This window comes from Hypanus sabinus, chromosome 11, assembly GCF_030144855.1.
Source record: "Hypanus sabinus isolate sHypSab1 chromosome 11, sHypSab1.hap1, whole genome shotgun sequence".
Classification (NCBI taxonomy): Eukaryota; Metazoa; Chordata; class Chondrichthyes; order Myliobatiformes; family Dasyatidae; genus Hypanus; species Hypanus sabinus.
Window position 1 is genome coordinate 8,885,220 of NC_082716.1, and position 15,220 is coordinate 8,900,439.

A 15,220-nucleotide genomic window follows, 5' to 3' on the forward strand; every position below is an offset into this window, starting at 1 on the left:
GCTTCATGCATTTCTATGATTCCTCTTCTAAGGTCCTTGGAATTTTGGAACACACTCAATGCTGGAGGAACTCAGTAGGTCAGGCAGCATCGATGGAAGGGAATAAACAATGTCTCAGGTCAAGGCCCTTCATCAGGATTCATACTCCTAAATTCCAGTGAGTACTAGCCATCAAACCCTCCTCACATGTTAACCCTTTCATAGAAACATAGAAAATAGGTGCAGGAGTAGGCCATTCGGCCCTTCAAGCCTGCACTGCCATTCAGTATGATCATGGCTGATCATCTAACTCAGAGCCCTCTACCTGCTTTCTCTCCATACCCCCTGATCCCTTTAGCCACAAGTGCCATCTCTAACTTCCTCTTAAATATAGCCAATGAACCGACCTCAACTGTTACCTGTGGCAACTGTTCATCCCTGCAATCATTCTGTTGAATATCCTCTGGGCCCTCTCCAATGCCGGCACATTCTATCTTAGATAAAGTGATCAAAAAACCTCAAGTACAGTCTGCTCATGCCTCATAAAGCCTCAGCATTCCATTTTTAATAGTCTCGTCCTCTCCTCTATGCGACTTTTTGCAGAGAGAGAGAAGCAAAACAGGCTTAAGAACATACACGCAACCTGAGAAAGTATTTTTAGCAAAGAATTCCATAATTAGCAAATGAATGAAAGCATAGCTACTGGGCACATATCCAGCCTAGAGTTTTCCAGTAGCAACGCTGCTTGTCATAATCCCATTGCACTCGGCACCTGAACGTGTGATCAGACACACAAACTTTTTATGTCTGTGCATCATTGTCTTTGTCCAGGACAAAGAAGTGGGCAGGATAAGCCATTGCAGATTTTACCCATCTTGCAAAATACTTTTTCCTAAAACTCCCTTCTGGAAATCGCCATAGGACTTTTAAAACAAAAACTTCCTGCCATTTTAAAAGTTTCTTTACCCCAGGCAGTGAAACTGATCAAACATTCCAGTTAGCTCCCTACGCTCCCCTCCCACCCTCTCTATCTGTGACCTCATCACTGTACTGTAAACACCTTAAGCTACTTTTTATAATACAGTTTACATTGTTAATACATGATATTTATCTGGTTATGCATATTTTATCCATTTTCCATACATTCACTTTATATATTTTTAATTCTTTATTCTTATAGTTGTTGAACGTTGTTCTTGTTGCATGCTGTGCCCTGAACAACACACCGCAACAAATCCCTAATACATATAAAGGAGGTCCTGATCATTTCCTCACATCATTAAGATCTCAAGACAGGAGCCACAGATTGAGAATAGGACTGAAAGGGAAAAAGGGTAAGAAAGAGGATAGAGTGGTAGAGAAAGAACCAAATGAGGCAAGGAGGGAGGGTGGACAAGTGAGAGAGAAAAGGAAAGGAATGAAGAATGAAAAAAAAAGTTCAAGACAAAGAAAAAGGAGAAAGGGAAAATGTAAGAAAAGGAAGTGAGAGAAGAAGAAAAGGGAGAGGAAGAGAAAGAGAGAGAGAGAGAGAGAAAGAGAGAGAGAGAGAGAGGGGGAAAGGGAGATAGAGGGAGACAAGGGGGAGATAGATACACAGATGGAGATAGAAAGGGGGAGAAAGAGAGGAAGAGAAAGAGGGAGAGAGACAGAGAAAGAGAGAGGAAGAGAACGAGAGAGAGATAGAGAGGGACAGAGGGAGAGTACAATGCCTCAGGAGATTCCAACATTCATTATAGTTAATTGGAACATTATAAAAATTAAGTGCTGGGTATTACAAGTGTAAAAGTTAAGTGGCTTTGGGCCTGAGAAAGCAGGGAAAGGCTCAGGAAACTCTACAGGCTGAGGCTTGGGAAAAGGTATGGATCAGCACAGAGCATTTAAAATGGTGGTGAATGCACATTCAAATCTTCATCACCCAACGTGTTTAACAGGATTGGAACCAGTTTCAAGGAACTCACAGGGATCTCGCGTGGATGTTTTCAGCAACTACCTGTCAGTAGACAATGTTCATAGCCCCTGAATATTAACAGCAACTGTGCCAGGTCCAGTGGGAAACTGCGAGAAGGAACTCAGGTCTCCACTTGCGATCTGTGCAATCCATCACCTCACAGTTTCAGCACCTCTCGTTACACACTCAAAGGAGATGTGCTTTCTCACTGACTGCTCAATTGCTCCATAAGTTCATTTTTCTCTTTGCAGTTTGATTTTGGTCCCTTGACAAGTGGACCATTCACTGATCATCTGCTAAGCATTGAATGCCGAAGGATGGACCACAATGAAAGGCCTCCATACCAGTAAGTGATCTCACATGGACGTGCCAATGGAAAATCCTTGGCAACCCAGTTTCCGCTAAAAGGTAGGTAGGTCACCTACCTTCAGGAAAGGTATCAATAAGATTGAAAGAGTACCTAGACAATTCATTTACTTAATTAGAGATACAATAAGGAAAGGGGTCATCTGGCCCTTCAAGCTGTGCTGCCCGGCAACCCACATAGGCAGCAACCCTGCCCTAATTACAGGACAATTTACAATTGTCAATTAACCTACTAACCGGTATGCCTTTCGACCGTGGGAGGAAGTTGGAGCACCTGGAGGAAATTCAAGCACACACAAGAAAGGGCATACAAACTTGCTTACAGAGGACGCCTGAATCGAACTCCCAACTCCGATGCCCCAAGCTGTAGCAGCATCGTGCCCACCATGACGCTACCTTTGCATCCATTTGGATGGACGTTGCTGAGACTTGAAGACCTATGTTTCAGGGAAAGGGAGAATACTTAGAACTTTATTCCCTGGAGCACAGCTGAATCAACGGAGATCTGATAGAGGTATACAAAATCATGAGGGGTATAGATAGGGTAAATGTAAGCAGGCTTTTTCAGCTGAGGTTGGGTGAGACTAGAACTAGAGGTCATGGGTTAAGGGTGAAAGTGAAAAGTTTAAGGGGATACTGATGGGGGAAGTTCTTCACTCAGAGGGTGGTGAGAGTGTGGAACGAGCTGCCAGTGGAAGTGGTGGATGTGAGATCAATTGTAACATTTAAGAGAAGTTTGGATAGATACATGGATGGGAGGAATAAGGAGGGCTATTGTCCAGGTGCAGGTCAATGGAATAAGGGAGAATAACAAGTGTGGCAAAAACTAGATGGGCCAAAAGGACTGTTTCTATGCTGTAGTGTTCTACAACTCCATGATGCAGACCTCAAAGGAAAACTATTTGATATAAGATTAGATGGCTTCTCTTCCAGTCATAACCAGCAACTATTCTGATGTCACCACTTTATATTCAGCATGATTAGTGATTTAACCAGACTATCTCTTCCATTCCCCCCTCCCCTTTTCTTCTATTTCCACTCTGGCTTCTCATCTCTTCTCACCTGCCTATCACCTCCCCCTGGGTCCCCTCCTTCTTTCCTTTCTCCTACGGTCCACTCTCCACTCCTATCAGATTCGTTCCTCTCCAGTACTTTATCTTTCCCACCCACCTGGCTTCACCTATCACCTTCCAGCTATCCTCCTTCCCCACCCCCCACATCTTGAGCCTGGCGTCTTCCCCTTTCCTTCTCAATCCTGAGGAAGGGGCCCAAAAGGTCGACTGTTCATTCATTTCCTTAGATGCTGCCTGACCAGCTGACCTGTGTGTTGCTCTTCCGTGTGTATCCTCACAGTGGGACATTCTTGCAGAGATGGGGGCACGCTGGCAGTCTGTGAAGATTTACCACCTTCCTTGATTTTGGCCCTGAGTTTGGAACAATCTCACAATCTCCCTGTACTCTCCTGACTGGTGGGTCCACTGTTGCATTCAGAATCAGAATCAGGTTTATTATCACTGATATATGTCACAAAGGCCAGCTGGTGGTGTAGTGGCATCAGCACTGGACTTTGGGGTGAAAGGTCCCAAGTTCAAATCCGGCCAGTTCCCTTGCATGCTCTCCGTCCATGCCTGGGTTGAGCTAGCAACTCGACCTTGTAAAAATAAAACCTGGAGAGGGATGGGCTTCGCTAGGTTTCAGATGCCCAAGATGATGAGCAATCATCAAAAAGATCGGGGCAAAAAGATGGCGCTCTCATGGCTCCACCAGGAGTTAAGGGCGCACACTCAAAACTTGTTGTTTTGTGGTTTGTGGCAGAAAGACATAAAAATACTATAAGTTACAATAAAAAAATAAACAGATAAATAGTGCAAAAAAGGAATAGTGAGGTAGAGCTCATAGGCTCATACCTTGGTCAGAATGGATAAGTTGGGCTGGTGCCTGTTTTCATGCTGTATGACCCTATGAATCTAAAATAGCATCCCTGCCCCAGGCCTGTCATATTTCCAGAGACCACCCATCTCTTCCATTCATGTCATAGGATCCTGGGCTCTGCAAGGAAAAGAACATCTCAGCATTGTCCATAGAATCCTCCAGGGTCCTTGTTGCACCCTTTTCCTCTAGGACAACAGGGCACAGCCTCAGAATAGAGGGACATTCATTTAGAACACAGGTGAGGAGGAATTTCTTTCACCAGAGAGTGGTGAATCTGTGGAATTCATTGCCACAGGCAGTTGTGGAGGCCAAATCATTGAATATATTTAAAATGGAGGTTGATAGGTTCTTGACTGGTCAGGGAGACAAAGGCTACAGGGAGCAGATTTGATGGACCAAATGGCCGAATTCTGTTCTTATGTCTTGTCTTACTTGCAGGCATATCGTGTTCCAACAATGTTTCAAATCTGTTGCATCAGCCTTTCTAAATAAAAACCCTGCACAAACAGATATTTATAAAAGCCATTACTCTCATCTTAATCTTCAAATATGTTTCAGCTTAGTGCTGGTCTTAAAAATCCCGCAGCTAATGACAAACACCTGCAAGAGGAAGGTCTTGTTAGGGTCTGCCACTAACCCAGTTACTGCAGACACCAGACGCCAGCCAATGTCTGACCAGCAGTGATTGCATCCCACCATCAGGACCTCTGAGTTGCAGCAACAGTGAGGAGAAAGGGCTGGGTGAAATTTAAAAGCAAGGGCTACTCCATCAGGTAGGATGTGCTACCCCTCAAATCTTGTCTGGGTAGTTTCCGACAGATGGCATGAACTTCGATTTCTCCCCCTCCCCCTTCTCTCTTTTTCCATTCATTCTGGTTCCCCTTTTGCCCCTTCTCTTCTCTTCGCCTGCCCATCACCTCCCTCAGTTGCCCCTCCTCCCACTGTTCACTCTCCTCATTTATCAGATTCCTTCTTCTTCAGCTCTTTACCTTTTCCAGTCATCACCTACCAGCTTCCTATTTCATCAGCCTACCTTCTCCTTCACTTGCTCTCACCTATCGCCTTGCAGCTTGTCCTATTTCCTCTCCCGCCACCCTTTCATTCTGGCTTCTTCACCCTTCCTTTCCAGTTCTGAAGAAGGTCTCGGCCTGAAACATCGACAGTTTATTTCCCCTCCACAGATGCTGCCCAATCTGCTGAGATCCTCCAGCATCCTGCTTGTAATAATGACTAGCTGAGTCTAAATGTAGTTGAGTTGTACAGCACAGAAACTGGCCCCTGATGTTCCTCGTGTATGTTTATGTAGAGCTACTCCTAACAGGTGGAAAGTACCAGCCAACCATTCCCAGATGGATCATACCATCAAAGGTACACTGAACAACACAGGAAGAAACCATTTGGCCCACAATGTCTAGCATGGATCACAATTAATGTTACCCTCCAATTACAAACCAACAGTCTTTTGTCTCCACATCCACCTATAGCTTTTTTCACCAACTTCCTAATCCTAAAGGCCATGATGGAACCTTTCCCTTGTACTACTTTGTTTTGATGTGATCTACATGGGTGGCCCTCCAAGAGGACCACAAACTTGTCATTGGGTTTTGAGGACTGTTTACCTCAATGACCTGGAGAGCTATGTTGGCTGGAGTCAGGGCTTTATGGTAGGGTCACCCATGCCACAGATGTCAAAGGGTAGAGGCCAGACTAAGAGTGGTCCACTGGTCCTGCAGGTTCAGGGGTTCAGCTCAGGGCCAACAACCCTAACTGGTCAAAAAGTTGTTTACGGGAGCAACAATGAAGAATTCTTTTACATAGATGGAGATGGAGGACCTGCATTACTGCCCTAAATGCCAGTGGCATAATGGACGTAGGTAAGTAAGTACATGGATGGCATGCAAAAGGAAACTTTATATGACAATACCTCATGGAGTCGTACAGCACCTTAGGCCCAGCCCATCCAAGCCAACTGTGATGCCAATGAGCTGTAGTCCCATCTGCCCACAAAAGCTCATATTCCTGTAAACCCGTCTTAGAAATGTATTTATCTAGATGGATTTTTAAGTGTTTCTAATGTTGCCCATGCCAACCACTATTTCGATAAAACCATAGGCCCTAAGATATAGGAACAGAATTAAGCCATTTGGCCCATTGAGTCAGCTCCGCCATTTCATTATGGCTGATCCATTTCACTCTAGGCCCCAGCCTCCTGCCATCTCCCTCTTTTCTGACAATTCAGTCCAAATATGCACCATTCTTTGCGTGATGTCCCTTTTAAACCTCTTTCCTTAAACTCTGCCCTCTTGTTGTTAACACCCCCTCGCTGAGGAAAAGACTACGTGCTTTCACCCTCATGATCTTATCAGATCTTGGAAACACCAAGAGTTCCTGGAGTTCATAGGGATAAAATAAATGAGGGAGAAAATTATGACAGATTAACAGCGTGTGTGAACATTATGATGTCGCTTCCGGGGTGACCTGCAGATCATGAACACTGAGCTGAACTGAATATGGACTCGTTCATTCTTGTGTTTTATATTCTGTATTTTCACTCGTTCTTTTTGATACCATTTGTGTGGGGCTGGGGGTGAGGGGGATGATGATTTTCTTTGATTGGGTTCCATGGCTTCCTTTGCTTCATGGCTGTTGGTGGGGAGACAAACGGGGTTGTAATACTGCAGACATACTTTGATAATAAATGTACTTTGAATCCTTTTATGTGTGGTGGAGGTAATTGGAATTGGTTTTGTTACATATGTGTGGAGCCAGAATGACAATGGAGTGGGTATGATTAAATATTTCTACTGAATCATGTAAGTAGCAGTACACAGTGGACAACCTACTGTGTGGGACCGACAAACCAGGCCCCTCAGAAATGAAAACACGTGCATTTGAATGCCTACGCCAAAAGGGTGAGAGGCCACATATAGAGAGCCCGAAGACTCTATCAGATCATCATCCCTTAATCTCCTAAATTCCAGGGAATTAAAGTCCAACTTGAAGCAACCTCTTCTTGTAACTTAGGCCCCTAAGTGCAGGTAATATTCTGGTAAATCTCAATACATGTGACAATTATAAACATGAACTGCATTGAATCGATTGTGAGACTGTGGCAAGTACACATGCAGCCAATTGATCATGCAGTGAATGAATCGGGCTCCTAAACGCAGTGGAGTGGGTTCTCAGTCCCTAATTTGTTTTATCCCTATAAACTCCAAGAGCTATCTCTCTTTCCTAGGGTCTAGGAACCGTTTCTCTTTCGACAGATATTGTCTGTGATTTTTTTTTTAGTATTTTCTGATTTAAACTCAGATTTTCCAGGATCTTCAGCTTTTCTAAAATTTCATCCTCTGTTGTTGCACAGCTGAGAAGGAAGTGAAAATCTCAAGTGTAATTAGTTTCATTTGTCACAAGTAAATGCATCGAAACGCAAGGTGAGGTGTGTCATTTTGCATCAACGACCAGCAAAGTCTGATGATGTGCTGGGGTCAATATATCTCCGGAGTCAACAAGGCATGTTCACAACTCACTAACCCTTGGAAGGTGGGGTTGAAACCACAGCACCCGGAGGGAAACCTCGAGGTAAAGGTACAAACTCCTTACAGATAGCAGCACCGGTCGCTGACACTGTAGCATTATTCTACCGTGCCTCCCCTTGCATTCCTCATTCTTGCAAATGAAGTTCAGGCACCAAGGGCTGAGATGTAAAAAGCTGGGAGGGGATGGGTGGAAGAAGAACCATGGGAGAAAGGGAAGGAGGTGGGGATGCAGAGGAAGGGGTAAGTGAAGGCTGTGTAAGAGAATGGCTGAAAGGGCCTCCAGAATTCGTGGAAACAACACAAGAAGGGTTGGAAAACAGAGGGGGGTTGTTTCCAGAAGCTAGAGAAATTGATGTTCCTGCAATCTTATTATCAAGGTATCTGCTGTTTTGTGGCAGCAGTACAGTGCAAGATACAGGAGGTGGACCGTCCACCATTGCTTCACCCCTGTGGCCCCACTGACATCTGGTAAAGTACAGCTACCCAGGCAGAGGGAAAAGTGTCAAACTGCCAACGAATGCCGCCATTGTGTGGCTGCCTGTTCTGAAGCTGTCAGTGAACATGGCAGACACAGATTCTCTGTGGCCGGTGCCAAATTACATCCAGACACACATTCTAAATTCATTCCTTCATGTTCAGCCACAGTAAAAGGATCCGTGCACCAAAATCGGAAAAGAAAAGATGAAAGTTTTTGTTGCTTGACAGGCATTGATATTCTCAGGAGAGAGATGGCAGAATTCCATCAGACTCCATAAAAAACTGTCCTCTGCTGCCACAGCTTAACAGTGTATAAATTTTAATTAGCGAATCTTATGGTGCTTCTCACAGTCATAGCATCGAACACAACAGCACAGAAACAGTACCTTCGGCACATTTAGTCCATGCCAAACTATTACTCTGCCTAGTCCTATTCACCTGTTTCTGGACCATAGCCCCACTCCCACTGGTGTACTGTACCTATCCAAACTTTCCTATAATATTGAAATCAAACTCATATCCACCACTTCGGTTGGCAGCTCATTCCATACTCTCACCAAGCTCTGAGTAAAGAAATTCCACCTCAGGTTGAACTTAAGCATTTCACCTTTCACCCTTAACCCATGACCTCTGGTTGTAATGTGACCCAAACTCAGTGGTAAAAGCCTGTTTTCATTTACTCTATCTATACACCTCATCATTTTGTATATCTTTATCAAATCTCCTCTTGTTCTTCTACGCTCCGGGGAGTAAAGTCCTAAACTATTTAACATTTTTCTACAATTCAGGTTCCCAAGTACCAACAATATCCTGTGAAACTTTCTCCATACTGTTTCAATCTTATTGATATCTTTCATATTGGTAGGTGGCCAGAACTGCAGACATTATTCTCCTTAAATATTGCTTCCTCATAATTTTGGGAGACCACTCCAAGCTGTTGTATCTTTCAAACTCAGGTAACTATCCTGGGGGAGAGCCACCTTGCAAGTCAACATGGTGGCCTCTTCTACTGAATTCGCCTGCCTACTGTTTATTGGAGGGGGAGTTTACTGACACAAATGTTTTGTGCCATTAAGCAGTATTACAGAATCCTTCCAACGGTCATTCATCCCATTCATCAGAAGGTTGCCTAAGGTTACAACAGGATCTGGATCAACTGGGAAAATGGGATAGCAGATGGAATTTTACATAGAAACACAGAAAACCTACAGCACAATACAGGTCCTTCGGCCTACAAAGTTGTGCCAAACATGTTAGAAATTACTAGGCTTACCCATAGCCCTCTATTTTTCTAAGCTTCATGTACCTATCCAAAAGTCTCATAAAAGACCCTATCGTATCCGCCTCCACCACCATTGCCGACAGCCCATTCCACACACTCACCACTCTCTGAGTAAAAAACTTACCCCTGACATCTCCTCTGTACCTACTCACCAGCACCTTAAACCTATGTCCTCTTGTGGCAACCATTTCAGCCCTGGGAAAAAGCCCCTGACTATCCACATGATCAATGCCTCTCATCATCTTGTACAGCTTTATCAAGTTATCTCTTATCCTCTGTCACTCCAAGGAGAAAAGGCCGAGTTCACTCAACCTATTCTCATAAGGCATGCTCCCCAATCCAGGCAACATCCTTGTAAATCTCCTCTGCACCCTTTCTATGGCTTCCACATCCTTCCTGTAGTGAGGCGACCAGAACTGAGCACAGTACAAATGCAAAGTGATGCTTTTTGGATAATTTAACCGGGGCGGAACTCATACAGAAAATGACAGGGGTCTTGGGAGTGTGGTTGAACACAAAGACCTGCATCGTTCCCTGAAAGAGGACAACCCAAAAGCATGCCGACCGGGAGATGTCGCGAGCGCCCCCTCTCCCCTCTTTATCAGCTGATCAGGAGCGCAACACTGAACTGTGCCCAGAACTTGAGGAGCAGCCTCTGCAGATAGTCAAATAGGGGCTGCGCTCTCTCCCACTCCATGTGGATGCTGCACGCCGATGCCTCCAGGCCACAATAGAGAACACGTAGCAGGGCAGTCAGTGAACTGACACAAAAATACCTTACAGCATCACCTTCTGCCCCAGGTCCCCAACGTAAAGGGGAAGGGACCTCTTTCTCACAACTCCTCACATGGTCTGGTCTGAATTTACATCCATCCAAAGATGGTTGTGTGTATTTAGCAAAAGGCAGTATGCAAATACAGGGTTTAGATTTTAAAGGATCCTAGAAACACACCGTGCAGATGTAGTAAGAAGAGAACCTTTAGACTATCAGGATACAGTGCACAAGAGGCTGCTGTGCACTCACTGGTCGGACTGTCCCGACACTGAAGTGGTGCTCTCAGGGGTGCTGGAAAGAGGGATGCCGTCTGAGTTCTAAAATCTGCAGGCTTTAGAACAGAAGACTGTATTGAGAAAAGAGAGAGCCTCTTTCCCCATTTGCTTAGACATTCAAAACATTTATAAATAAGATGGAGAATTATCTTTGGAAAAGCAACAAAACGAAAAAAAGAGTTGTAAATAATTAAAAATCCAATTCACCAAGTATTTCCTTGCCACACTTTGAAATGACTGTTTGAGTTCATTTAACAAAAAATCAATAGCTCATTTAATTCATCAACTGCTCAATTCTATTAGAACTGGATCTAAATCTTAATAAATATAGCACCTTTTATGACCTCAGAAACCAAGAGAATCCACAAAGTATAATTGACAATCTGTTCTGTTTTCCATTAGGACAGAAGACATTTTGTGCACGAGAATCGCTCAAAATGCCAGAGTTGCCTTAGAGTATAGAAGACCTTAGGCCCATAAGACATATGGGCAGCATTAGGCCATTTGGTCCATCGATTCTGCTCTGCCATTCCACATGGTTGATTTATGATTCCTCTCAACCTTATTCTCTTGCCTTCTTCCTGTAACCTTTGGCTATGTCCACACTAGACCGGATAATTTTGAAAACGCTGGTTTCGCGTAAAAATAATAGGCGTCCACATCAAGTGTTTTTGAAAATACCTCCGTCCACATTCAAATGGGTATTTGGGCAAATTTCCTCCAACTGGGCATGAGCAGGACACATCTACAGAAAACATGCGACATGTTTGGGGTCGAATCTCGCTGTGAAAGTGCGCATTTGTGCAGTTACAGACTAGAAAAACTTAAAACGAAATTGCGAAACGACAGACAGCTGGTGGCTCTCGCACAGGAGGACTTAAAACTTAAAAAAAAACAGATACTGGAGCCTATGGAGGCAACCGACAGGGAGTTCACGGACAGTATGACCCGGCTGACGACGAACATTGAAAAACTGACTAACTCTGTTGTATTAATAAAGCACTTTGTTAAATGGATAAAACATGTCTGCAATGTTACATTAGGCTATTACACATCTATTGTCAGAAAAGTACTTGCATAAATAGGTAAACCACCTTCATACGAGCAAGGACAGAAAACAGGGCAAAGTGAGTGCTTATTTATTCAGTAAGTTATGGGTCAAAGTATTTGGTGAGTACATTTCTAACTCTTCTGGTTTCAGTCTCGTTGCCGTCTGTTCTGAAATTGTTAGATTGCGTGGGGGTTGTGTTCAAGAAAACAATGAAATGCCGCTAACACGAGGAAATCTGCAGATGCTAGAAATTCAAACAACACACACAAGATGCTGGTGGAACACAGCAGGCCAGGCAGCAACTATAGGGAGAAGCACTGTCGATGTTTCGGGCAGAGACCCTTCGTCAGGCTATCTGTTCCGGCACATCAATACAGCATTTCTAGAAATCTCTGATTACCCCGTCCACACTACTCTTGCCCAAGTGGCATTTTCAAATTTATACACTCAGGAGGGTCTTTTAGGAAAGTCCATTTTTGGGGGAGGAAAATGCCATTTCAGTATGGACAGAGGGTCAAAACAAAAAGGAAAATCTTTGGTTATGAATTTGTCCGATCTAGAGTGGATGTAGCCTTAGTAATCAAGAATCTATCAACCTCTGCTTGACTTGGCCCCCGCAGCTGCCTGTGGTAATGAATTCCACAGATTCACCACCCTCAGGCTAAAGAAATCCTCATCACATTCTAATGGGATGTCCTTGCATTTTGAGGATTTTCCCTCAAGGCCTAGAATCTCCTATTACTGGAAACATTCTCTGCACCTTCACTCTAGCTAAGCCTTTCAATATTTGATGGGCTTCAATGAGATGCCCTCTCATTCTTCTAAACTTCAGTGAGTACAAACCCAGAGCCATCAAGCACTCCTCATACGTTAACCCTTTCATTCCAGGATCATTTTCATAAGCCTCCACTCCAATGCCAGTAGTAATGAGAGAGCTATGAATGGCGGGATATCCAAGTGCAAAGTGAGGTCTAAAATCGACTCAGTGTTCAAAATAAACAGTACAACAGAAGCAAAATACAAAGGCAAAATCACAAACACTAGAAATTCCTATGATTGAGCATTGAGGCCAAATGTCTTCTTTGCCACCTTATCTCCTTGCATGGTCACTTTCAAAGAGTTGTGCACTTACCCCACTTTGGAGTAGACTGTTCAATTGTCATTTTCTTTACAGCTTAATAATTAAATGGCTGCCTGTATTTTTGACAACTACCAAAATACATCTAACTATTTAGTATGTTTCCCAGTGGTCACAATATGTATATGCAGTTGTTGAGTGTGTCCCCCTAGTGGTCACATATGTATATGCAGTTGTTCAGTGTGTCCCCTAGTGGTTACAATACATTTATGCATTTGTTTGCTGTGTCCACTAGTGGTTATGTTTGTATGATTCTGGAAACTTCTTTAGTGTTGTATTATTTGAGCAGGGGCTATCTTATTAGTTAATTTTTATTGACAAATTTGTATGGAAAACTTCTTATCAATGGAGTCTCAAAAGAGCAGACCGTGCTGAGCCACCATAGTTTTTTCTTCTGTTCCTTCCCTTCCTAGATCGCTATCACTGTTCATATAGAATTTTCTTTGTTCTATTAATACCTAATAAAATGATCACGAAGCAGCAAGTTTTTGGCTCCTTTCTTGACTTCCAAAAGAACCTTAGATCAAAAACACCAGAAACCAACAATCTCAAGATCTTTCTGCACATTAATGCTGTTAACAGTCCTGCCTTTTACTGTACACTTTCTCTATATGCATCACTGATACCAAACAGCAGTCTGAGCGACGTGCTGAATGACTAAACCTTACCTCTGCGTCATGATCTTGAAAGCATCCGGGAGGTAACACTCCACATTCTCCATTTGGAAGAGGTCAGCATCGCAGATCTTGTTGTCCGTCCGTCCGTAGTTGGCGCTCTCGATCACGATGACATCGCTCCCGGGACAACGAAGGTCGATGGGGTAACCTTCACAGGACAGTTCTCGTCTGACCAAGCCAAAAGGCAAGGCAGCTCGGCTGAAGCCTGGAAAACACAAAGTGGAAAATTTCTGCTATGACACACAGAAAATGCTAGAAGAATTCAGCAGGTCAGGCAGCATCTACAGAGAGGATAAAAGAGGTGAGACCCTTCATCAGGACCGGTGATTCTGATATGGGTTCCTTTTTTTATAAGCAGACAAGAAAACAGCTCCGACCAAATCTCATCAGAGGCCAAAACATGTTGGGGACAAAAAGCAGGAGGATTCTACAATAAATCTTTGTTAGAAAACTGGACAAAAGGATGTGCTGGCATTGGAGAGGGTTCGAAGGGGGTTCACACAAGTGATTCCGGGATTGAAAAGCTTCTCATATGAGGGGCATTCGATGGCTCTGGGCCTCCAGTCACTGTAATACAGAAGAATGAAGGGTGACCTCATTGGAAGCTATCAAACATTGAAAGGCCTTGATAATGTGGACATCCTTTAAGAATGGAGGTGAGGAGGACATTCTGTAGCCAAAGAGTGATGAATCTGTGGAATTCAATGCCGTAGTGGGCTGTGGAGGGCCAGTCGTTGGATATCTTTAAGACAGAGATTGATAGATTTTTGATTGGTCAAGGCATGAAGGGATACAGGGAGAAGGCACGAGATTGGGGTAGAGAGGGAATTGGATCAGCTCTGATCAAATGGCAGAGCAGACTCAATGGGCCAAGTGGCCTAATTCTGCTCCTATATCTTTTGGTCTAATAATAAAGTAATATTAATACCAATTTTCCTTGAATATACTTGGCAACCCAGCCTGCATAAACCTCTAGGGTAGGTAGTTCCGAAGACTCATCTTTGGAAACACAAGAGACTGCTGCAAATCTGGAGCGAAAACCAAATTGTTGTTAAGACACAACAGGTTGAGCAGCATCTGTGGAGGCAGAGGGATGGTTGACGTTTCAGGTCTAGACCCTGGGTTCAGCACCAGTGTTAACATCTTTCTCCTGGCTGACCAACCCATTGCTTATGAGACAGTGCTTACTGGTAGTACACCATGCAGCCAGGTTTTATAGTCTGAACTTGGCTTCATTTCCACATGCCTGCATCTTCACCATGATAAACATAAGAGATTCTGCAGATGCTGGAAATCCAGAGCAACACACACAAAATGCTGGAGGACCTCAGCAGGTCAGGCAACATCTAGGGAGATGAATAATCAGTCAATGTTTTTGGCCAAGAACGTCCATCTGGTCTGGGAAGAGAATGGGTAGCCATTCAGCAGGGTCACATGGTTAGTGTAACACCCTACAGCACCAGCTGTGAGATCGGGGTTCAATTTCTGCCACTGTCCATAAGGAGTTTGTTCATTCTTCCCATGAGTGCAGGGGTTTCCTCTAGGTAGTTACGTTTCCTCTCACATTCCAAAGACATGTCGCTTTGAGTTAGTCCTGAAGACAGGTCTCGGCCTGAAATGTTGACTGTTTATTCATTTCCATAGATGCTGCCTGACCTGCTGAGTTCCTCCAGCATTTTGTGTGTGTTGCTTTGTTAGTAGGTTGTGGACATGCTATGTTGGTGCCAGAAGCATGGTGGCATTTGCAGGCTGCCCCCAGCACATCCTTGGACTGTTTTGGT

General features: G+C 44.0%; 1 protein-coding gene across 14 annotated transcripts in view; it reads right to left on the reverse strand.

Annotated features, from left to right (window-relative positions):
* adgrl2a (adhesion G protein-coupled receptor L2a) overlaps positions 1 to 15,220 on the reverse strand; it is an 840,245-nt gene that overhangs the window by 217,179 nt on the left and 607,846 nt on the right. For all 14 annotated transcript variants that reach the window (XM_059983762.1, XM_059983755.1, XM_059983763.1 and 11 more), the window contains one exon: positions 13,431 to 13,644. In XM_059983762.1, the coding sequence (XP_059839745.1) occupies positions 13,431 to 13,644 (214 nt within the window). The remainder of the gene's footprint in view (positions 1 to 13,430; positions 13,645 to 15,220) is intronic.